This window comes from Cynocephalus volans, chromosome 11, assembly GCF_027409185.1.
Source record: "Cynocephalus volans isolate mCynVol1 chromosome 11, mCynVol1.pri, whole genome shotgun sequence".
In the NCBI taxonomy this organism is placed as follows: Eukaryota; Metazoa; Chordata; class Mammalia; order Dermoptera; family Cynocephalidae; genus Cynocephalus; species Cynocephalus volans.
Window position 1 is genome coordinate 93016963 of NC_084470.1, and position 24938 is coordinate 93041900.

General features: G+C 48.7%; 1 protein-coding gene across 1 annotated transcript in view; it reads left to right on the forward strand.

Annotated features, from left to right (window-relative positions):
* The window catches only part of SLC6A11 (solute carrier family 6 member 11), a 115231-nt gene extending 96882 nt beyond the window's left edge, over positions 1-18349 (forward strand). The window contains exons 9-14 of the mRNA XM_063114267.1: positions 5740-5852; positions 8968-9105; positions 13131-13233; positions 14014-14114; positions 14952-15122; positions 18197-18349. Of these exons, the coding sequence (XP_062970337.1) occupies positions 5740-5852; positions 8968-9105; positions 13131-13233; positions 14014-14114; positions 14952-15122; positions 18197-18349 (779 nt within the window). The remainder of the gene's footprint in view (positions 1-5739; positions 5853-8967; positions 9106-13130; positions 13234-14013; positions 14115-14951; positions 15123-18196) is intronic.
* The last annotated feature ends 6589 nt before the right edge of the window (positions 18350-24938 follow it).

Here is a 24938-nt window from a genome sequence, read left to right on the forward strand (position 1 = left end):
GAAATAAAGGAGTTGAATCTACACATTGAAAAGACTCCTGGGGTACTAGAGAAAATTAACCCAGAATGATCAACTCCAAGACATCCTAATAAAGCTCTTAGCTTTCAAAGGTAAAGATAAATCCTCAAGGTGTGCAGGCAAAAAGGCCAAATAACTTATAAAGGCTAAAGGATTAGACCAGAATCACACTTTTTAAGTTCAACAGACAAAAAGCAAGGCAACAATCGAACAGCACTTTAAATATCAAGGCCATAGAAAACCTGTTTTTAACATAAAAGAATTTAGGGAATTCTGTACTCACCAGTGCTTTGGAGGAATCCACTAGAGGATGAGCTTTATTTAACCCAATAATGACCAGGAAAACTTCAGAAAAAGGACTGATGGTTAGCACTTAAAAATATTTAATTGTGCATCTAAGACTAAAACCAAGGTGGGGAAGAGAGGACTAATGTAGAGATGCTATGTACTGTCACAAAGTAGAAATAATTCAACTAAAAAACAGAAAGAGAAGGAAAAAGGAAAGAGGACCGTTGAAAAAGCTCCTTGTTGTGTAGGCAATAGGCTGTGTTAAAGGACACTGGGAGAGAAAACCCAGGAAAGCCAAATAGTAAAGGTTTAAATAAGAAAACAAGGCCCTAAGGGCATTTGAAAAGGTATAAGTATGAAGGTAACCACTAGAACACAAATATAAATCTTTCTAAATGCCAAAAACAAATTTATAAATAAAAGAACAAAGATTACATATCTTTGACAGTTAAGACCAAACATAATCTCTCATATATATAAATGTGAATGAGCTTAACTCACCTATTTTTTTTTTGTACTTTGTATTTTATTTTTATTGAAACGTAATTGATTGTACATATCTGTGGGGCATAGCATTGAATATCGATACCTGTGTACATTATGTGATGCTCAAATTATAATTAGTATGTTCAACATTACACAGTGTAATCATTTTTTGTGGCCCTTTACCAATTTCTCACTGACCCTCCCACTTCATCCCCCCCTTTCCCATCTATGGCGGCCTCAGTTCTGTTCTCTCCTTTTGAAAGTTCAAGGAATTATTGTGATTGTTGTATCTTTCTTTCTTTTTTTATTTATTTGTTTATTTTTTAACTCCCACTTGTGAGGGAGGACATCAGCATTTCTTTTTCTGTGCCTGGCTTATTTCACTTAACATAATTTTTTCCAAGTTCAACCATGTTTCTGCAAATGGCAGAATTTCATTCTTTTTTATGGCAGAATAATATTCCATTGTGTATATATACCATGTTTTCCTTATCCAGTTGTACATTGATGGACATTTAGGTTGGTTTCATCTCTTGGCTATTGTAAATAGAGCTGTGATAAACATGGGAGTGCAGATACCCTTTTGACATGATGATTTCCATTCCTTTGGTTATATACTCAGCAGTGGGATTGCTGGATCGTATGATAGTTCTATCTGTAGTTGTTTGAGAAACCTCCATTCTTTTTTCCATAATAGCTGCACTAATTTACAGTCCCACCAACAGTGTAGGAGGGGTTCCCTTTCTCTGCCTCCTCGCCAGCATTTGTTATTCTCTCTCTTTTTGATAACACCCAGTCTAACCGCCATGAGATATCTCAGTGTGGTTTTGATTTGCACTTCCCTGATGCTGAGTGATGTTGAGCATTTTTTCATGTGTCAGCCATTCGTATATCTTCCTTTGAGAAATGCCTATTCAACTCCTTTGCCCATTTTTTAATTGGGTTACTTGGTTTGTTTTTTTTTACTGTTAGGTTGTTTGAGTTCCTTATATATTCTGGTTATCAATCCCTTGTCAGATGTATAGTTTGCAAATATTTTCTCCCATTCTGTAGGTTGTGTTTTCACTCTGTTAATTGTTTTGCTGTGCTGCGTATGTGTACAAAAGTCAAAACAAATATGAATAGTATCCTACCCATCATGTGAGAAAGAAGGGGATATAGGAAGGGGATAAAATTGTCTGCTCATTGTGCAAAAAAAATCATAGAAAGGATAAACTAGAAACAGAAGAGAATGGTTACCTTCAGGGGGCAGGTGGAAAAGGGGTGGAAAGAAGGGAGGAATCGAATAAAGTAGTAACAATGAGAAGGAAACAAAACTTCTCTGAGTATCTTTTTTTGTTAGCTCTAACTCTGGTAATGTTTCACATACCACCCAAAGAAAATAATTACTTTTTGTGGGTAGAACACAAAATAGATACAAACAGTAAAAAATGAACATAACTGTTACAAATTAATAATGTAACCACACTGAAGGGAATGGGAAAGAAAAAACTAACCTAAGTAGCTTTGAGAAACAGTATTTTGGCTGGATACTATAAGGCTAAAAATAACTCTGCTGCTCTCTCCTTAATACAGGGGTATGGGTTAGCAATTATACAACTATTATATGTGTGTATTAGGATTGAACAAATAGGTAAATGTTATATATAATTAGAGTCAGACTTTTGACTGAGAAACAAGTTATAAGTAAGGAAAGTGGAGATGCTAGAATGAACTTTATTGAAATTGGAGGTTATTGGTATATTAAAATTCATGGTTTTAATATATGTACAAAGAGATACATATAGAAATATGTGTGTGTATATGGATGGGTAAATTTTCATATATTTACTAGCTTTGTGTGCTGAGAGGGCCTGCAAGCAATGACATTCCATAGTCACAAGCACACATAGTGCCCATATCTCGTTTTCTAAACACCATTCTCCAGTGAAAGAAACCAGGGCTCCTTGGAGAAGCAGTTGATTCCAGTGTTAGGGAAGGACAAGATGAAGCAAGAACATTTTAGTGATGCTAGAAAATATGGAAGTGCTCAGAAAAAGGATAAGGGCATGTTAAAAAGGACACAGAAATCAACCAAAAGGAACTCCGAATGGCCAAAGCTGGAGCAATTTGAGCACCAAAATAAAAAATGATAGTATTGGATTATGACCCATAGAATAAACTAAATACCTAGGAGTCCACAATGATATAAATAAATAATTGAATGAATAAATAAATGGAGGTGAAGAGATAACTATTTCCTACAGAAAAATTCTAATTAATAAATGTAGATGAATGAAGAAAATAATACATCACCATTAAGCAAACACCATAGTACTAATGATTTCAGGCAAGATCCACCAATGCATGCTAAAATCAATGGGTAAGAATTTGAGTAAAACCAGAATATTTTAATAATCTAAAAGTATTCTCCCTCTCCAAGATATTTAACAATTACAAAGACAAAAACAGTAACTATACAGTGGGGAAACCTGACAGACACTAGCTTAACCAAGCAATCAAGGTAAACATCACCAGTAATAAGACTGGTTGACATGTACCCCCTGTATGATACACTGAGAAGGAGACAACAGTACTCCTGTGGTTTTCTTGCCAAAAAAATGCATAACCTCAGTCTAATCATGAGAAGACATCAGACCAACCCACAGTAAGAGACATTCTGCAAAATAATGACCAGTATTCATCAAAAATGTCAAGATCAAGAAAGACAAGAAAAGACTGCAAAACTGTGCAATGTGAAGTCCTGATCTGGATATTGGAACAGAAAAAATAATATGAAGAGAAAAACTGGTAGAATACAAATAAGATCTGTGGTTTAACCAGTGGTATTGTACCAATGTTAATTTCCTGGTTATTAAATATTTAATGCTTTCTCCTAAAATCACAAACAAAGCAAGGATGTATAGTGTCTCTCTTTTGTTCCAGTCCAGGGTATTGGAGTTCCTAGAGTGTGCAATAAGGCAAGAAAAATAAATAAAAATCATTAAGATTGGAAAAGAAGAATAAAAACTATATTTATGAACAACATGGTTGACCAAGTAGACTATCCTACAAAAAAAAAAAAAAACGAACTTAGGTCACAGGATAAAGGACAAGAATAAAAATCTATTGTATTTTTTTATACAGTAGCAACAAACAATTGGAAAATATAAAACTTCTGCTCCTCACAAGACACCATTAAGAAAATGAAAAGGCAAGCCACACACTGGGAAAAAATATTTATAATACTCTTTTGATAAAGGATTTATATTCCAAATATATAAGGAACTTTCACAACTTAATAAAAAGGACACAACCAATTAAATATGTGCAAAAGACAAACAGGCAGTTCACAAAAGAAGATATATGAATGGACAGTAAACACACTCCACATCATTAGTCATCAGGGAAATGCAAATGAAAACCATAATGATATAACGTCTCACACCCACTGTAAGGAGTAAACTTGAGACTGACAATATCAAGTGTTGACAAGGATGTGGATCCACTAGAAATCTCAAACTTTGCGGTAGGACTGTAAAATGGCATAGTTACTTTGGAAATCAGTTTGGCATTTCTTAGAAAGCTAAACATATGATTGCCATATGACCCAACAATGTCATTTCTATGTAGAATGGGCAAAGCTAATCTAAGGTGAGAAATAATTATATTGATGGTTTCCGGGGGTGAAGACAAGGAATGGAGACAGAGAGACAGCAGAGGGGCCCAGGGGATGATGGCAATGTTTCATTTCCTGACTGCATTGGTGGTTATTGGATGTACATACCTTTTCAAAATTCATGGAACTGTACACTTAAAATGGATGCTCATTGTATGTAAATCATACATTAATAAAGCTGCTCTTTAAAGTAAAAAAGAAATCCTCAGAGCTTATGTTTATTGAACACTTGCCTTTTTAAGTGTTTTCCATATGCTGCATCATCTCACTGAACTCTCAAAAGCACCTTATTTGGTAGAACTTTATTATCTCCATTTTCAGCTGAGGGAACAGAGACATAGATCACAGTAATTATGAAAGAATCAGGATTTGAACCCAGGCCATCTGGCTGCAGAGCCTGTGCTCCTCACCACTGTGCTGCAGGGCTAGAAGAGCAGGTATCTCGCACTGAAATTAATGAAATTCAGCCTGAGGACATGCTAACCAAGCCCTCTATTTGGAGCAGCCAAAATGAGTGAGTGAGGACCTGGGAAATGAGAGGGGAAACCGAAGGAGGAGGTGGCCTGGGTGGAACAGCATTTCTCCAAGCCTAGAACCCTAACTACCTACATCAGAACCACCCGGTGCCTGATCCTTGCCTCAACCTAGACAGATCAAATCAGAATCTCTGGGTGGGCCTGAGAATCTGCATTTTAAGAAGAAATTGCACCCCCTGCCCCAATGAGAACAGTAGAGACAGGTCTTGTCCAGAGGAAGGTCCACATGTCAGATGAGCCTGAGTATGACTCCTGACCCTTCCATACCCTTGCTCACATGTTCATGCCTCAACTTGCCCAGCTGCAAAATGGGCATCAGAATAGTACCAACCACAGAGGGTGGCCAGGAGGTGGAAGTGATTTGGGTGAGAGTTAGGGACAGCACCTGACACAGAGAAAGTGCTCACTAAACATTGCAATATAGAATAGTTTGGTTTTTTTTTAACTAGGGCTTATTTTGAAAAATTCTAAGTTTAATTCGAATGTATGCCAATACCTTCCAAAGTAAGGTAATATTCAAAGACAGTTGTTCAGATTGGATGGCTTAGAGAAATTTCGAGAATATTCACATTTAAGGATTCCTTATAAATCTAACCAAAAACTGCAACATTATTCTTTGTATGTTTTCCTTATATAGTGTTAACAAGCTTAGTTGCAAACAAAAGACTTGAGCTATTTGTTAAAAAGTAATAATAACAATGGAACGAGGCACTGGACTCCACCCAGTGGCTTTCTCTCTCTCCTTCCCTCCAGGCCCTGGCCTGGCCTTTATTGCCTACCCCAAGGCTGTCACCATGATGCCTCTCTCCCCACTGTGGGCCACCTTGTTCTTCATGATGCTCATCTTCTTGGGCCTGGACAGCCAGGTAAGGGGCCAGAGGGAGGGGAGACCCAGGGCTGGGAGGGCTGTGAGGGCAGACACTGCTGTTGGGGGCAGCTCCCTAGGCCTAACCACACCTCCTGACCCTGGCATGGGGCCCTGCCCACCACACCCCTGCTCTCCTCCCAGCAGCCCTCCCGTTCAATTCACCAGGTGGGCTCCACAGTCACCCCCAAAGGTATCTGCTTGGCGGCCCTCCAAGCCTTCCCTAACACTGTTTTCCTTACTGGGAATTCCCAACTCCTAGTTCAAGTTTTGAAAAATGTGCTAAACACTTCCATTGTGCTAAACTCCTGCCCCACGGCACAGTGTCCCTGTCCCAGCAAATCACTCAGGACACGGGAATGTAGAAAAGCACCTGTTCTTCCGTCCTCCATTTCTGCTGGAGCCGCCACGACAGGCCCAGGCAGACACTTGGTTCTCAGCACACCACTGGCTCTGCTGCCCCCACATCCCACTGCCTGCCCTGTCCTCATTGCTCTGACCTGCCCTGCACGTGGCAGCCTGCGTTCCCCAGTGACGGGGTGTACTTAGAAGCAGCAATTTCCCCGCTGCCTCAGTTTCCCTTTATCCCCACACAGTGCAGGTGCACTTCCTTCCCTCTGCTCATGCTGCGCACTCTCCCCAGCCTCCCTCCCAAGCACACTGCCGGCCTCTCCCTGGTTTCCCAGCCTCAATCCTGTGGCCTCAGTTCACTCATCTGTCCCAGAGACCTATCCTTTGCCCTGCTGCTCCCTCATAGCTGGTTTCTCGAAGAGCCCCAGAGAATTTCTTCCTGCCAAAGCCTATGGCCACCATCAGACTGGGGTCTCATGGCGAGTCAGTGCTCTGGCGGGTGGGGGGAGCTACAGGCACAAGAAGCCCGGTTTTAACAAGATGGCCCAGGCAAAGGCACAGGCTCCCCAAGCCTCCCCGGTGAAGTGCTGCCCCCCACACCCATGACCTTGTGTGAGTCACTTAGTGCCCAAGCTCCATGGCTGGTGTGTCTGTCAACCCAGCCAAGTCCAATTTCTTCCCTGAACGGTGTCCCAGAAACTGCTAAGCCGAGCTGCGGGCTGCCGAATCACCGGGTGTTTCTGCTGATAATCTTCCCTTTCATTGTTGCAGCAGAGGCTGGAGGGACTGTCGCTTGTGCGTGACAGGACAGCCTACCTGGCAGGAGGAGATAGGGCTGGGGTCAGCTCTGCGAGTCCCTGGAAGGAGCAGGAGGAGTGCTTGGGCGGGGTGCAGGGGGGAGGGTGGTGCATAGGGCCTGTGGCCGCACTGCCCACCCCCATGCACGCTGCACTTGCTGTGTGCCTGGGCCACGTCCTCAGCTCATCATCACATTGTTTGTCCCCATTTTTCAGAGGAAGAGAGGCTTAGAGATACTGAGGGACTTGCTGGGGCATGCACCCGGGTCTATCGCCCTCTTAGTTCACATTTGCTAATGTCTGTCAGTTCAATCCTGGATAAACAGCCTCCCTGAATCTCATCTTCCTTTCCTGGAGAGCCCGGAGAAAGGATGCACATAGTCAGCCCCTGCTGTAGAGGCGGGGCAGCCTGGAGGCCAGCAGCCTGGGCTTTGGAGTCAGACAGGGATGGGTTTGAGTCCCAGTTCTGCAACTCTTGCCAGCTGTGTGACTCTGGGATAGTCACCCCACCTCTCTGTGCTTCATTCCCTCCATCTGCACAATGAGGATGGAAATACCTTTCCTGAGGAGGTAGAATTGAATCAACAAGGATTTGGGGCCAAGAAATGGCTCCAGAGAGGTGGGGGGCCTCACAACATGGTGAGCAGTAGAAAAATCCTTCCATTCCTCCTCCCTGCAGCACATGGTTAAAGCCCAGCCTCTGGAACAAGGTTGCATGCTTCAAATCCTTGCTCTGCCACCTAATACCTGTGTGACTTTGGGCATGTCGCTTACCTCCCTGTGCTTCTATGTCCTCACTTACCAAAGGGGGATAATAATGGTACGAATCACACAGATTAATTAAATGAGTATATGTTAAATGCTTAGAACAGAGCCTGGCACATAGCAAGCACCATGTGTTTGCTGCTATCATTGCTCTTATTATTATTATTATTCATTTATCAGACATTTTCTGAGCATCTCATCTGTGTCAGGGTCCTTGTGCTAGGCACTAGAAATAGCTGAAAATGGTGTAGCCCCTGCCCTCCAGGATCTCACCTTCTTATGAGGAGACAGATATAATCAGGCGTGGGCCCTGCAGGTGAGGGGGTGTGCTCAGGGCATAGAGGAGAGAAGAGGGGCTGTTCTCTCTGAGTGGGGGAAAGGAGGAGCAGGCTGGGAAAGGTTCATGCAGGAGGTCTTCCCCCAGTGCTGTGAGAACCAGAAGAAGAGGTGGTTGGATGTTGAGATATTTGAGCTGGGTATTGATGGGTGAGTAGGAGTTAAACTGATATACTGTGTGCCTGGCCCTGTGCTTAGCACACAGAATTCAGATACTTAGTGGCTCAAACTCAGCCATCAATGCTGGCACAGTTTGACCAGGGCCTAAAGACTCACACAGCAGAAACACAAGAGCTGGGTGTTGGCTCACCTTTGATTGCCCCCTACCCAGCAAGATGGTACTTGCCTAACAGAAGCAAAGGGCAGGGAACCATCATAGCCCTGGAGACCACAGAGACCGATGAGAGCCTGCCACAAGCTGAGCACAACTCTCAGGACAGTTGCAGAGACTCCCATCTTGCCCCCAGGTCAAGGGCTGGGTCTCATTTAACTTGTTGACCCAGAACAGAGCCCAGTACACAGGCACGTGACGGGTAGCATGGGGGAGAAGAAGGGCCTCTAGATTTGGAGTCTGGAGACCCCTGTTCAAGTCCTGACTCTGCTACTACCTTGCCGAGTGACCTTGGGCAGGTTGCTTCCCCTCTCTGAGCCTAGTGTCTTCATCTGTCAAATGGGCACACTGGAGTTCTGTTAGTACTGGAACTGTTATTTTCAGGCTCTCCATCAGTGTGAGTGAGTATAGGAGTGAAGGTAAGGACCAGTGGGAAGAAGGCCCAGGGTTTAGGCCTGCCGTGCTCACCCAGAGCCAGGGCCACCAGGAATGGCCTTTTTCTTGGGTTTCACACCATCATATCTCCCCCCATCCAGTTTGTGTGTGTGGAAAGCCTTGTGACCGCCGTGGTGGACATGTACCCCAAGGTCTTCCGGAGGGGCTACCGGCGGGAGCTGCTCATCCTGGCCCTGTCAATCATCTCCTACTTTCTGGGCCTCGTGATGTTAACAGAGGTGAGTGGTGTGGTCAGTGCTGCAGAAGGGTGAAGTGCATGGGCTTTGGGTTAGGTGGGTCTGACATCAAATCCCAGCTCTGAAATTGAGTGGCTGTGTGACCCTGGACAGATCTACTTAGTACCTACTCTACCACTCAGTTTATTCCTTTTCCTAGGGGGTCATGGTGAGACTGAAATGCAAGTTCTCTTTAAGCCTTTAACACAATGTCTTTTTTTTTTTTTTTTGACCAGTTTGGGGATCACAACCCTCCACACGGCCAGTGAGCGCACCAGCCATCCCTATATAGGGTCCGAACCCGTGGCCTCGGCACTCCCAGCGCTGCACTCTCCCGAGTGAGCCACGGGGCCAGCCCTAACACAATGTCTTGATGTATAAATACTCAGCTAAAGGCATCTGCTGTTAACACGAAGGGGAATGAAACTCACAAGGGAGATACTGGCTTTATCTGGTGATCATGAACACATGGATGCCTGGACCATCCCTAAGAGTAACTTCTGTGTGAAGGGGACAGTATTAGCTACTGGCTGCTGAACTGGTTACCTGTCACTGCCTAAAGTTCAAATCTGGCTTTTCTGGGGCATCTCTGACAATAGGCACCCATGATGACATTTAGCACCTTCAGGCACTGTGTTCCAGTCTCTGCCCTCTGTGCATGCCCTCTTCTCATTGTCCCTGCTGGGCCTGTGGGTGAGGAGGTGTTCTCCGTGAGCCCCGAATTAAGACTGTCCCTTAAAACCATGTTTCTCTCCCCTCCTGCAGCCGTCCTGTCTAATAACTACTTTCTCAAGTATCTTAGGAAGGTGAGATTAGGTATCTTTCTCCCCATACCTATACAATTAATTAAAAAGTAAAAAGGAAAAAAAACGGTTGCCTAGAGACAAGAAGAGGTTTTGTAAGAAACATGGAACGAAAGGAGGGAACGCAGAATCAGTGAAAGCAGCCGATGTGACACTGAGGTCGGGCTAGAAAGCATTTGGGGTGATGCCAACTTGCTGAACCCACTCATCCTCTACTTCCCAGTGCAAATGCCACCTCCTCCTGGAAGCCCCTTCTGCTTGCTTCCCCCTTTCCAGCCCGCACCCCCGAGCACTTTGTTCCCGGCTGAGTTCAGCCTCCTCCCACTGTTAGGGTGGTCCATGGTCCACCTGGTCACCTGTCTGCCCACCAGCTGTGGAGTCCATGAGAACAGCACTGGCCCTGGTTTGGCTTTATGCCCTCAGAGCCAATGCAGGGCCTGGCACAGGGTGGGCACTGAGTCATAGTGGCTGGTATTGTTACTGCTCCTAGTCATTGTCATGTTAATGAGAGTGATAATCAGCAATGAGCAAATGAGCAAATGAATGGGGCAGCGTTTCCTGGTTTCCACCTCACTCTCCCCATGCAGGGAAACGGGGCATAGCAGCAAGCAGGGCCTCATTAAGAGCTGATTAATTATGCAAAGTAGAGTCTTTTGTCACATACAAATTGGGGGGTTAACTTGATGTGTTAAAGAGGCTAACGGACAGGGTTGCAAGAAGAGCAAATGTTGGCATGGGGTCACTGGCTTAGAGCAGGCAGGTGAGGGGGTTTATGGACCACCTGCCCCAGGCACCCCCTGCTCACAGAGTCTCCGATGCCCTGAGGCCTCGGATCTGCCCAAGGGGCACCTTGTGGCCCTCAGGGGGCCATCAGGGAGCCAGCACCTCAGCCCCCGAGACCGTAAACCAGCCTGGGTTCACACACCAACCTTCCACTTCCATGGAGAATATCTGTGAGCAATGGCACTGCCAAATGGGCCGTGTCGGCCTCAGCCTTCACAGTAATTGCTGGCAGGAACTTCTTCCTCATTTATACATATTCGAAGCTCAGTTCTAGGGAAAAAATAGGTCACAAATTTCTTATCTTCCCCCGAGTCAGTGTGATGGGTGGTTAGAGTATGGGGTCTGTAGCTAGACTGCTTGGTTCAATCCTTAGTCCCTCGACTAGCTGGCCGGATGACCTGCAGCAGGTGTTGTCACTTCGTGCCTTAGTTTCCCCATGTGAACATTGCAGATAACAATAGTGCCTGCCTTGTAATCACACTGTGAAGAACCAACTGGATTAAGAATGGGAAGCAGTTAAAGCAGAGCCTGGTACTTGATGGTTTCTTTGTTCTTTTTTTTTTCATGTATCGCGTTCATGGGATTAGAAGTGGTCTTAAGTTTTAACTCAGAAACCCCAGTACTGGTCACAGAGGTGCCTTAGGCCTGCTCCTGACCCTCACAGACTTGAGTATCCACTGTAGCCATCGCAGACAGGAGGCCCCAGACTAGACACGGCCCAGAGACTGTTATTTTACTCTCACTGTGTCTTTTAAAAACATGAAGAATTTGCCAACAATTAAAAGAGAGAAATTTTCCATGAAAATTTGGATTTCTGGTGTCTTCCAGAAAATCTGCAGATCTGTCCTCACAGCTGTGTCCCCCAGCAACTGTCAGCCAGAGTCGTGTGGCCAAATGGGGCCTGTCCTCTCCAGTTAGCCACAGTTCCCACCACTCCCTGGTGTCACACTTGGCCCACTGTTCTCATTTGTGTCATCTGGCTGGCCCTGAGCGTGTTGAGATGTTATCCTGATCTAGTGGAAGGGATGAATGAGTAAACAAATAGCCCAGGGCATGTGGTCTGAGCATGGTAGAAGGACTGACTATGGGAGCACAGAGGGGAAGCTTAATTCCAAGTAAGTCCCCCTGGCAGACACACAAGAGGCTGTCCAGGCTTCATTCTGGCCTCTTAACCTGCTGTCCTGGCATTCAGACTCCCCTGCCCCTGACCCTTCCTAGCACTCTCTCTCTCTTTTATTTCCCATGCATTTGATTGTGCCCCCTAAGGACCTCATGGTATTACGGAGACTTTCTCTACAGATCTCAACTCTTCCCACATCTGCAGTGGTCCTCCCCTCCCCACCCAGATGCCTCCTCTCTCTCCTGAGAACCTTCCTGGCTCACCTTGGCCAGCTGAGCTCACACACTTCCCAGGACTTCCACTGGCCTTAATCATCACAGATGTGTATATTACAGAGCTGGCCTGCAGTCATCCTTTCATCCCACAGAGACTGACTGTGCACCTATGGTGTGCCAAGCCCTGGGCCAGAAACTGAGGCACAGATCTGGACAAGCCAGTTGGAGTCCCTCTCCCAGGGTGCTCACACTCCATACCATCCAATTGACATTTATCGGGGAACTACTGTGTGCCAGGTCCTGTGCGGAGGGCCAGAGACACAAAGAGGACCAGTGTGGGGTCCTTCCCAGCCGGAGCTCAGAGCTAACAGAGCAGCTGGCAGGGGGCCACTGTTTTTAAAAAACTGGGAGTTCATAAAACATGCTATGGGGAGTTCCCAAAGAATGAGGCCGCCAGGCATGGCTTATTGGAGGAGGTGACAGTGACACTGATCTGACCTTTGTAGGAACTGACCAAGTGAAAGAGAACAGCATGTGCAAAGGTGCAGAGTCCTTTAGTCTGTCCAGGAGGGGGCATGTTGAGGATGGCTGGTGGGAAGGGGAGGTGAGGCCAGGGTGGAGGGCAGTGGCCTTGACCATCAGGCCTAAGGGAGCCAAATGGTAACTTTAACTACAGAGTGGCATGGTTGGATTTACACATTCAGAGAAAGATTCCCTGAAAACTGTCACATGGAAAGACTGGAGAGGGTGAGGCTGGAGGCAGGGAGGCCAGTCAGGAGGCTGTCACAGCCCTCCAGTGAGAGGGGCTGAAGCTGCTCGACCTGGAGTCTCTGATTTTCTGTGTAGTCTCTGGCTTGGGGAGCTGGGAAGTGAGGTGCTGAGACAAGACAAACCATCCAGAATCCCAGCAACCCCCAGAAGATGGCATCTTAGCGGGCATCCAGGTGCAGAGGGTGCAATGTCCAGCCTGGGGAGACTAGGGAGAAGCAGCTTGACTGACAACCACAGAGCAGAGCAGAGGGGCCCTTCCCGAGGCCAGCTGGCTGAGGGGCTGACCCTGCCCTCCCGTGTGTCCATCTGTCTGTGTATCTGTCCTCCCACCCACAGGGAGGCATGTACATCTTCCAGCTCTTTGACTCGTACGCTGCCAGCGGGATGTGCCTTCTCTTCGTGGCCATCTTTGAGTGCATCTGCATTGGCTGGGTGTACGGTGAGTATAGGCCCAGCCTGTGCCCACCCAGCTGCCTGGGACACTGGCACCTGGGACCGGGGTGGGCTCCGGTTCTCTGTGGCTTTTCGTCCCTGTTGGCCTCCTCTTCCATCTCTTCAGCGACTCCTTGGCCCCTTCCTACTGTTGGAAGACCTGCTTTTACACCCTGCAGCACGGGGTGGGAGTGGGAGGCTTGGGGCTCAGGCCCTGTGAAGTTGGGCCCGTCTTTCTGCCCCTGAGGCTCAGTTGCCCCCTCTGTAAAATGGAGTGGTCATCACCATGTCTGCAAGTTGGAGATCATGTAGGCAGAGCAGCCAGTGCAGGGCCTGGTCCTCAGTGGATGCCCACCTTCCTGTCCTCCTGTCTCCAGACCCAGCAAGTGGGTGAGGCTCATTGGGCTCAGCACCAGGGGCTCCTGCCACAGTGTGGCCTGGGGCCAGATAAACTGCAGGCCACCCTGCTCTTCCTCAGCCCCTCACCTTGCCTCTCCAAAGGGGTCGCCTTCCGCCTTCCTGCCAGAATCTCCTTATGTCCTGGGCCTGACTGCCCAAGCTCAGCAGAGTTCTTCCTTCTCGTCAGCAATCGGGAATCCCTCCTACGGCAGTCTATTCTGAAACCTCACGCACGCAAGGTCTCGGTAGCTGTCTTAAGCACTCCATAAGGTCCCTGCTGCAATTCTTCTGTCTCGGGCGGGGGAAAGCAAACACTCCTCACCTTTCCTCTGAGTCTTGTACAGAAATTCTCTGTGGTGTGTGTGCCCATCTGATTTATTCCGGGTAGGAAGCAACCGGTTCTATGATAACATCGAAGACATGATTGGCTACCGGCCATTGTTGCTCATTAAGTGGTGCTGGAAGGTCGTGACCCCTGGGATCTGTGCGGTAAGGACCCCACTAGGAGCCACCTCCAACCCTGACTACCCACCCACCGACCTATCCTGATGTCCCCCTGGGTCTAAGCCACCTGACACTTGCAAAGCTGTGGTCACGGGCACAGGCTCTGAGCTTGGTGAGGGAGGCCTCACTTGGATCTCAGCTCTGCCACGGTTCTCTGTGTGACCATAAACAAGTCACTTACCTTCTCAGATTTTATATGTGCAAACTGGGCACTGGGGTCTGCCTCCGTGGGGGCCAAGGGTTATGTGAGTGAGGACATGATGCTTGGTTGTGAACTGTGAAGGCAGCAGAACTAAGGGTGACATCGGGGCCCATGCTCGGCCCCTGAAACCAGACCACAGAGGGGCCTTTGTGAGCCAACGTTTAATAAAAATGCAGCCCTGTCGCCCTCTGTCCTAACACTGGAAGCATCTCAAAACATCTTCACAGACCATCATCGTTCTGAAAGGCAGCTTTGAGAACAGCCCTGAGAAGTAGCTGGGAGAAAAGAAAAATTCTTAACTGGGCCGAGGCTGGGTGAGAGGCTCCTGCGGGTGGGTAGGGAGGGTCTCACAGCCCTAGTGAGGCGCAGGGCACTGGAGTCTGGGGCTCAGGGCTGCATACCCTGTGTGTCTGATGCCTGTGGGACAGGCTTCCGGGATGGGCCTCCGGTGGTTCTGCCTCAAGCTCATGGTGCCCCAGGGCAGGGTCTCGCCTCTCATGGGGCTGTCAGATGGGGCCGATTCTCCCCCGCTGGCCTCCTGCTTCTCCGAGCCTGAGTCCGGCTTGGTCCAGCAGGGCTGAAGGCCATCCCCCAGGGAGCCCTCTGCCATCTCTCTGCAGGGCATCTTCATCTTCTTCCTGGTCAAGTACAAGCCACTCAAGTATAACAATGTTTACACCTACCCGGCCTGGGGCTATGGCATTGGCTGGCTCATGGCCTTGTCCTCCATGCTCTGCATCCCGCTCTGGATCTTCATCAAGGTGTGGAAGACCGAGGGGACGCTGCCCGAGGTGAGACAGCCCTGGAGGAGGGGCCAAGGGAGATACTGTCCTGGCTTTGCCCCTGGAGGGCCGGGGAGCACGGGCAAGTCCCAGCACCACTGTGGGTCTCAGCTTGCTCATCTGGACAATGGGCAGGATGAAAATGTGCCCACCTGTCTTGCAGGGAAGTTGTGGCCAGCTCCTCTCCAGCAGGTATCCATCGTTACTCTTGTGCTAGAGGCATTTCTGTGAGGCTTCAGAGCTCAGCCAGTTTCTATGAGCTCAGCCTCAGTTTCCCTGCCTGTAAAATGGATAACAGCAGCACCTAACTTATAGAGGTTGTGAGGACTCAGTGAGTTCTTAGAGGGAAAGCACTTAGACCAGGACCTGGCCCAGAGTGTACCCAAGTATTAGCTGTTACTGTTTTGTTAATTCTGTTCGTTCAGACATTTGGGGAACACCTGTCATGTCATCACCACTGTGCCAGGCTCCTCTTCTTCTGTATCTCCAGTGGTCCTCAGAGCAAACGGGGGTAACAGGCATCATTTTCTGCATTTAACAGGTGAGGGAAACTGAGGCTCAGAGAAATGAAGTCACTTGCCAAAGATCACATAGCCAAAAGTTAGACCAAATTTTTTAAACAATTTAATCAAAGTATGTTTTATCTATCATAAAATCCACCCATTTCAGGTGTACAATTAGATAATTTTATATAACTTTCCATGTAGTGCAATCACCACCATAAATCAGTTTTAGAACATTTTTGTGACCCTAATAAGATCCATTATGCCCATTCACAGTTAAGCCCTGTTCCCATCCCCAGACAACCACCAATCTACTGTCTCTATGGATTTGCCTGTTCTGGACATTTCCTACCAGTGGATCCATATGGTATGTGGTCTCTGGTCAGCAGACTGGATTTTAACCCAAGTCCATCTGACTCCAGACCACCCGCTCTCCCCTCTCCCCAACCTGCCGGTGGCTCACATGGTCAGATCAGCTCCTGCTTATTCATCAGACAGCAGAGACTGTCCTAAGCAGTTTACAAATACTAAGTCACTTAATTCTCGTAGCAATCTGTGAGGCGGAGACTCTCTTTGTCTCCACAGAGGAGGAAACTGAAGCACAGAGAAGTGAAGCAACTTGCCCAAGATCACACAGCTTCTGGGAGATGGAGCAGACACTGGAGTCTGAGGTCTTGTCCCCTGAGCTTTGCTGCCTCGCCTTCCCCTGCTGGACTGGCTGCACTCCTTTGAGGGGACCGTGCCTCTGCCCCAGGGCTGCACTCCAAGGATCATAGGAGTTGATCTTTGTCTCCCAGGCCAAGGCCAGAGGGAGATGGGAGTGGGTGTGTGTGCAGAAGCCAGAATGCAAGTTCCAGCTCAGAGTTGGCTTCAGCCAGCCCACCTGCCCGCGAGGCACCTGGCTCCAGAAATAGCCTCGAATACAGCCCGCTCGTGCCCCAAAGCAAGTCAGGCTCCTCGGTGCCTGCAGGGAATGTCAGTCAAGGGCAGCTGGTTCGTCCTGATCCTGGGCCAAAGGGGAGCTGACATGGGTCCTTAAAACCTCGAACACTGGAAATCCCCTGCCTGGACTTCCAGGTGGTCTTTTGGTGTTCAGAAATGCCTGGTGTCTCCTGATAAATCCCCCAGAGATTATCTCAGGCCTGGGGAGGGAGTGGGGTGGGGAGGCTACTTTCCTAAGCTCCATCCATCTCCCTAAGCTCACACACTTGCCGACTCAGGCGGCAGGGCTTATTAGCAGATTCTGCAGAGGTGATCAGACTCGATTTCCAAGCTTCCTTACCTAGAGAACTTGTGCCGGCTAGTTCACCTCCCTGAGCCTCAGTTCCCACAAAGGTGCCGCTGACAGGAAGGGACTGGAAGAGGAAATGGGGACAGCGGCACCTGCCTCAAAGAATTGCTCTGAGGACGGATCATAGCAGGAGAAGGTAATGCGAATGCTTTGCTAGGTCAAATAATCGGAGCCTTGTAATAACTCTAGAAGGCAGGTACCACTATTATTCCCTTTTACAGAGAAGGAAACTGAGCCACGGAGAGGTTGCATGTTAGGTGGTGGAGCCGGGACACAAACATACGTGCCTGGTTCTGGAGCCATGCTCGAACCCCTGGTCTGTGTCAGGAGCCTGGCACAAAGAAGGTGCCTGTTAATCCTACCCAGACCATGTAGGTTCAGCCTCTTGGGCAGGGCAGGATCTGAAAAAGAAGACAGAACCTTGACCACAAGCAACTAGCCACCCACAAGTCTTTGCAGACTTCCTCAGGAAGGGGTTTATGCCCAGAAAGGGACTTCTAAATCCTGGCCCCAGTGTCTTCTCCCATGGGGACCCGGGGAGTACAGCTGTGGGTCAGGGGACCCCTCCAGTCTGAGAGGCAGGGCTGGGGCACCAGGAGCTTGCAGTTGAAGTCTACATGACCTCTGCTCTCCTGCCCGTGCCCAGCCCAGGGGAGGCGCTTGGCAAGGCGGCCCGAAGCTGTAAGTGCTGGGATTAGTGATCATGCTCTGCCTTTGAGTACAGCACATGGAGCGCATGGCACACTCTCCACATTCCCCTGGACGGTGGCAGCACAATGACATCCCCTGTGTGGGAAAGGTCCCTGTGTACCCAGAAATCATGCTATAAACAACCCTAGCGGTTTCTTACCACTTGTCCACAGCAGCTGCTCAAGGCAGGCCTGTTGTCCCATTTCACAGAAGGGAAAGTGCACCTCAGCACAGCTAGAGAGTGGCTGAGCAGCAATGCAGACCCCAGCTTCCAAGTCTCCACCAGAGGGAAGGGACAAGGCAGTGGGCCTGACTCCAGCCCTCGAGTCCCAGGCACCTGCCTCATGCCATCTCCTTGCTCCTCACCCTACGCCAGGAGTAGGGATCTCTACTGTCCCATTTTCCAGAGGAGGAAACTGAGACCCAGGGAGGTCCACTCATCATCCAGAACAGAGCTATCAGTGGCTGAGCTGGGGCCTCACCCTCGGTCTGAGTCTGCAGTGCCGAGGCATGCATCCCTGCAGAGAGGCCCGGCCAAGGCAGATCCCAGGACCCTGGCCGCCCTCTCAGAACCCTTCTCTTCCTCTCCAACCATCTAGAAATTTCGGAAGTTGACAATCCCCAGTGCTGATCTGAAAATGCGGGGCAAGCTTGGGGCAGGCCCACGGACAGTGACAGTCAATGACTATGATGCCAAACTCAAGGGCGACGGCACCATCGCGACCATCACAGAGAAGGAGACGCACTTCTGAGCAACCGCCGGTCACCAGGGATGCCTCTCTCCTTCCCTTCCTTCCCACCTCCCGTGTATATAAATGAATTCCTGAAACTTGTACTTCACCTAATGGTAGGGGCTTGCTCATTTTGCACAGGATTTATTAACAAGTTAATTTTAAGGTTGGCCACTGTACACTGGTTTAAAGGCACATCCTCCTCTGCACCCCCAATTGTTGTGGACATAACCACTACAAAGAGATGACTGTACAGTGACTAGCAACATCATCTTGTCCTAGGACGATTTTAATCAGTGTTTTCTAGGGGTCGGGAAGAAGTGTATAATATTGTAAAACTTTTATACTTGGGCTCTGGGGGAGGTGGGGTGGGGAGTCATGCTGTCCTCTGCCAGCCTTTTAACTGACCTTCTGTGTCCCGTGCTTATCCCTGACACTCCGCAGCCGCCCTCCTGCAGGCGTCTAGGCAGAGTTTTTTCTTCAGACCTTGCCTGTGGGTTTGCAGGCAGCAAGGCCACATAGCAGACATGAAAAAGTCCCGCCAGACTCAGGACTCCTGGGTTGCAGGCCTCCCTGCCCTGATCCCGCTAACTGACCTTGGCACTCCCTTCCCTTCCCTGGGCCTCAGTTTCCCCATCTCCTAAATTGGGGGAGGGGTTGGATTGGGTGATCTCAGGATTCTCTCGGCATGCCTCACTGGCTTACAGACCTTCTGTTGATCTTGGCTTCTGAAGACTTACAGGCAATAATCTCTGCCCTCCTCACTGTACCCCCATCCCCACCTGCTTATTTAAAATCAAGTTTATCATGGAAACGATGTGGAGGTAGTTTGTGTTTTTCCCAGAACTCTAGTTTTATTTCGTCCATGAGCAGCCCCCTTTTCTGGAGACCCACCAGTCCTCAGCCTCCATGGCAGGGGCTCCTCCCATCTGGTCTTCCTCTGTCTCCTGGTCATCCACTCTCACCCTCAGTTCTGTCTCACTGTCCTCGTCCTGTCCTCAGCAGGGCTGGCTGGAGTTGCCATGGGGACTGATTTTCTCCTCCTCCTGCCTCCCATGGAGAGGAGTTACCATGGGGTCCAGAGCCTGCTTCGATCCTAAGGCCCCTTCTCCATTCCCAGACACCTCTTCTCCCTCTTGCTGTCCCCTGCCCTCCTCCCACCCCCACCTTCCTATCTCTCAATTCCCTCCCCATGCTTCCTGTCCCTGGCAGATCCTGTGTGCAGGCTACCTCTCTTCCCTTTGGGAGCCATTGCACCTGCCTCTGTCACCAGGGGCTGAGAAGCCTCAGCTCTTCCTGTCGGGACAACTGGGCAGCCCGCAGCTCTGCCCTCTGTGCGGGCCTGGAGTCTGCAGGGAGGCCGAGGCTGCCCCACACCCGCCCCGGCCTGTTCAGACTTCTCTAGCTGATCTCTCTCTTCTGTTTTAATAGGATTTTACATCAAGCCTCTGCCTTAGTTTCTGAGCTATTTGGGGGTAGGGAAGGTAAATTCTTTTTCGTTTTTCTTTAGTTTCCCAATTTTATTTGGGGGAAATACATGCTTTCTCCGAACCAAGGTTTTAGTTCCTGTAGGGGACCCATGTGTTCGATTTACCCAAAAGTTTCCAAGCTCCCAGCTTCTCTGCTGTGGCCAGCCCCCATGTGAAGCTTGAGTTTGCTAAGAGGGATGCCCAGCACCTCCCTGGGCTGGTCGGGATGCCTGGTGCAGGGCCCCCTCGCTGCTCAGAGCCCAGGCCTGCCCGGCTTCTCATGAACAGGCCACCGCCCTCCTCTCGGGAAGTCCTGCGTCTCCCTGAGCTGTCTGGCCCGGCAGACCCAGGAAGATCCAGGCCTGGGCTGAGCCCCCTGCTTGGGTTCGCCCTGGACCGCACTCCTCGCAGCAGGCCCCGGGGAGGGAGGCTTCCCACGCTGCTGCTGTGGTCCTGCACCACCAACTGTCTCGTGGGTGCACAACCTTCACGGTCTGTTGCTACCACACACTGTACACGTGGCACTTGACTCGCTTAACACTACTCATGGGGCAAGGCGGAGGTAGGATTGTTATTTTCTGTTTTTTGTAATTTCCTACTAGTTTTTGGATAACTTTGGGGGGTGGGGAGGGCAGCATGGGGCCGGGGAGGACATGTCATCATGATGACGTTTTTGATATTCATTAGAAACAATACATCCTTTCTGAGATATTTACAGTATTATTAAAAAATGAAAAAGGTTGTACTGTTTTGCATAATGAACGTTTTTATCGGGCATTCAAAGGGCACAAGATTGTCTGCTTACTCATTTTTAAAAATTAAAGAAACAAACAATTGTGTGGTTGTTCCCAGCAGGGTGGTGTTTCAGGGAGGGTTTCTTCCTGTTTTTTTAAGCCCTTCATGTTATGCCGGCAAAACCATCTCCGTTCCTTATTTGGAGGTTGCAGTCTCAACGCAGTGTTAGAAACTAGAAGCAGATAAAAACAGCGGTGTTTCAAGAGCCCACGCTTCCTCTCGTGCAGGTATTCACTATCCATGTGGTATGTGCCAGGCGCTTTACGAAAGTCACCTCTTTAATCCTGACAACAACTCTGTGAAGGAGGCACTTCTCCACTTTGTTTATTTATTGTTTATTTATTTATTTATTACTTTCCCTCCTTTATAGATAGGGGAAATTGAGACACAGAGGAGTCAAGCAGTTTGCCCACAGTTGCACAGCTAGTAAACAGCAGGACCAGAAAGAGAACTCAGGTTTGTCTGACCCCAGAGCCCTGTTTCTTAATCACTGGCCTTCCTGCATTCATGATGTGAGGCCCAAAGAAAGCAGCGGTTGTCACAGTGGCAGCAACAACTGTCGCAAAGCTCACATCTGAGGCAGGTAAAGTGGAGCAGAAAGAGGTGAAGGTTTGGAGTGTGCAGCTTTGGTTCAGGCTCCGGCGTCTGCCCTTGCCAGCCTCAGTTTCCTCATCTCTAAAATGGGGATAATTTCTCCTGTTTCAAATGCATGGTGATGATGAGGACCCCGTGAGCTCTGAGTATGAGTGCTAAAGCTCTGTATTTACACTGGTTATCATTATCCTGAATGAATAGTGCCTAAGCTTGGAAAGTATTGGGGATATTGCTTAGAATTTGATCTCTAAATTTGTATCTGAGATTTCCAAACACCCATTTGAAACCACAGAGTGTGTTTTGTCCCGCCAGCCCATGGTACAGTAAGATCGTCTACCCAGTGTCTGCTCATTCCTGTCTGGTCAACTCTTTTGCTTAAAATCCCTGATCTCAGGGTCTACCTGAGTCTGTCATGGCCTCTCACCCTCTCTGAGGTGATAATGCCTGCTCACAGGGAAAGCATCCCACAGAGTTCTAGAATTTAGAAAATGTCTGTGATCCACAGAGGGCCCCTGAGTACTTCATAGCTTCAGAGAGCCACAGGGACTGATGCAGTCACCTGCCCCTGCCACTGCCTGTCCTTGTGTCTGAAAGTGCATTGCCTTAAGCAGCTCAGCAGCAAGACAAGAGGCTGGGTCACAGAAATGTGGGTCTCACTTATTCCCAGGAAACCTGATTTGCAGACCTTTGAGCCTACAGAATTGGTAACATGAACATTAATTTGCCCATTAGACCCTGCAGGCTGCAGTGTGTGCTAGTGACTCCTGCTGGCCAAGTATGACTACAGCCTAGCCCTACTAGACACTACAAAAAAAAAAAAAAAAGGAAGGGGAGGGGAGCTTTGGAAGTATGTTAAGGGCTACCTCAGGCCTAAGAGGTTTCCTGTAGTATGATGGAGGGTATCAGGCACCAAAGAGCAGGCACTTCTTGCTGAGAGCTGCAAACTTTGGAAAATTGGGTCCTTTCATGCACTCAGCAGGTCTTTACTGAAGGTTCCATGTTCTGTGCCTGAACTTAGGACTAGGGATATTGAGACAAGTGGAACAGCACCTTCTGTTGAGTGTTTCTGCTCTTCTCAATCAAAGGGAAAAGTGTTCACACCCCTCTGGACAGAGGTAAGTTCATGGGGAGAAGCTGTTCTGCCTTCCTGTTCCCAGCCTTCTCCAAACAGTTTTGAGTTCTGCAGTGTGGCACTGAGCAAGTCTACCCACTTCTCTGGGCTTCACCTTAGCCATCAGTAGGATAGTGAAGAAGCGGGAGAAAAAGGGAGCATAGCTGGCCCAAGATTCCCTAGAACTCTGTATGCCTATTGCATAACCAGTCCCCTGCACCATCTCAAAAAGCAAATGAACTTGGGTACCTCATTACCCGTTAGCAAGAAAAGTCAGTCTTTGTTGCCAATTCTGGCAACTTCTCTGCCTCTCTCACTTTTAAATAAGGTCCACTTCAGGGGTGGGGGTTCTGGGAGGAGTACCACATGTACCTCTCTCCAAGCTTCCAGGCTAGCTGAAGTGTCAGAATCACTCCACAAGAAACTACAGGGCAGAATGTGCCAAGGACCAAGTGCTCAGGGAATGCCCAGAACAGGAATAAGCTGCACTGTGTATTGAGCACTTACTGAATTCTGGGTGTCATGCACACCTTACCTCATCAGAGCCTCACACGTCTAAAAGGTAAGTGTTATCCCATTTTTCATATGAGGACTCAAAAGCTCAAGAACTATAAATAATTTGCCCAAAGAGATACCAGATATACCTCTTGGCAGGTGGAGGAGCTGGGCTTGAATCAAGGTTTGCTGGGTCTAAATAGAGCCCATGTACCCAGCCACTTAACCAAGGATGTGGGACTCAAGCCGTATCTTGAAGGATGCAAGGAATTAGGTCAGGGAACAGTCTGAGCAATGATAGAAACAGAAAGATGTTTTGGGGGAGTGTGTTAGAAAACAGTCTTCCTCCTCCCCTATCTACTTTTTCTAATCCCTCATGCAACTTCATGTGCTGTGAGGCTGGGATGACCCCTCCCCAGTCTCTCTGACAGAGCAAGGGAGGCAGGTAACACCGTGCTCATCAGAGATGGCACCTGGTGCAATTCTCTTCAAGGGGCAGGGGCTTGAATGAGTTCCCAGCTTGCCTGCCCCAGAGTGGGTAGCCATGGGAAAGACAATAAATAGACACTGAAGACCTACTCAGTGCTGGAAACCATACCGGGCCCTTTCATGTGTGTTACCGTCCCCTCAGTTACCTTCTGGGTTGGTGTGGTATTCACATTCTACCAATGAGGAAATAGGCTCAGAGAGGAAAGTCAGCCACTGGAGGTCACAGAGCTGGAAAGTGGCAGGACTGGGGTAACAGTCCCAGGTATGTCTGGCCGCAAGACCCATGTTTTTCCCATGGACCACCTGTATCAAGGTTCTCCAGAGAAACAGAACCAATAGGATATAGATATATAAAAAGAGATTTACTGTAAGGAATTAGCTCCTGTGATTATGGAGGCTGACAAGTCCCACGATCTGCCTTCTGCAAGCTGGAGGCCCAGGAAAGCCAGAGATGTAGTTTCAGTCCAAGCCCAACGGCCTGAGAACTGATGTCCAAGGGAAGGAGAAGATGGATGTCCCAGCTCAAGCAGAGAGAGAGTGAATTTGCTCTTTCGCCGCCTGTTTGATTTACTACTCACAAGGTAGTTGAGGGGGAGGTAACACACATGAAAGGGCTCTCAAAGGATTGGGTGATGCCCACCCGCATTTATGAGGGTGGTCTTTACTCAGCCTACTGATTCAAATGCTAATGTCTTCCAGAAACACCCTTTCAGACATACCCAGAGACAATGTTTTACCATCTTTCTGGGCGTCCCATAGCCCAATCAAGATGTCACATAAAATGAACCATCACATCACCTTTGGAAGCTGCTGAGAACCACCACAGCCATCAGCATTGATGGTCATTCAAGACCATGGAGAATCTTCAGATAGTAATGGAGGCCATGCGGGGGAGGCCTGAGGGTCTTCAGGGGCATTGAAATGCCTTTGGTGACGCTGGAGGCCTCTGGAAGCCTCCATAGTTTCCCAGAAATGATAGAAGGGGTTCACTGAGTGGGACAAGAGGATGTTTGGGGCCAGTGAGAAGCATTGAGAGTAGAAGGGACCACCAACGCCCCTGGAGACCTGAAGAATGTTGGAAGGTCCTGGGGATGCAGTAGAACTATGTGGGACCATCAAGGAGTGATGGAGCCATTTGGTGGTGTGAGGGGTTGAGAGTGGCAGGAGGGTATGAGAGTTTTAGGGGGCTATCGAGGAAAATGGAAGATCGTTGAAGAGCATTTAAGACTTAGGGCCATCAGGGCTGTAAAAAACATGAGGGCCCTTGGTCATTATTGGGGGGCATTGTGGACACCCAGCCTTCCTGAGGTCACCTTTTGAGAACTATGCCTCTGTAGAGCACCCTGCAGGATGCAGGAAAGGAGAGGAGGGAAAGTGGGAGCAGAGACTGAGAAGCTGGAGTATCTGTGAATGAAGAGGGCAGGTTCCCAATGGCAGTGACGGACAGGCCCAGCCAGAGCTGCAAACCTCAGGATGCTGCAGGTGACTCAAGCATGGGCCAAGGACTCCATGACCTTGACCTTCCTAGGCTGGTGCAGGCCCAGCTTTTCTGGAGATCCCTCACCTGGGTTTGGCCAACACTCAGCTTTTCTTATTCTCCTGGGAATTTTCTCTGCCCTTCTTTTGAGTGTCTTTCCAAGCCAACCACTTTTGGAGT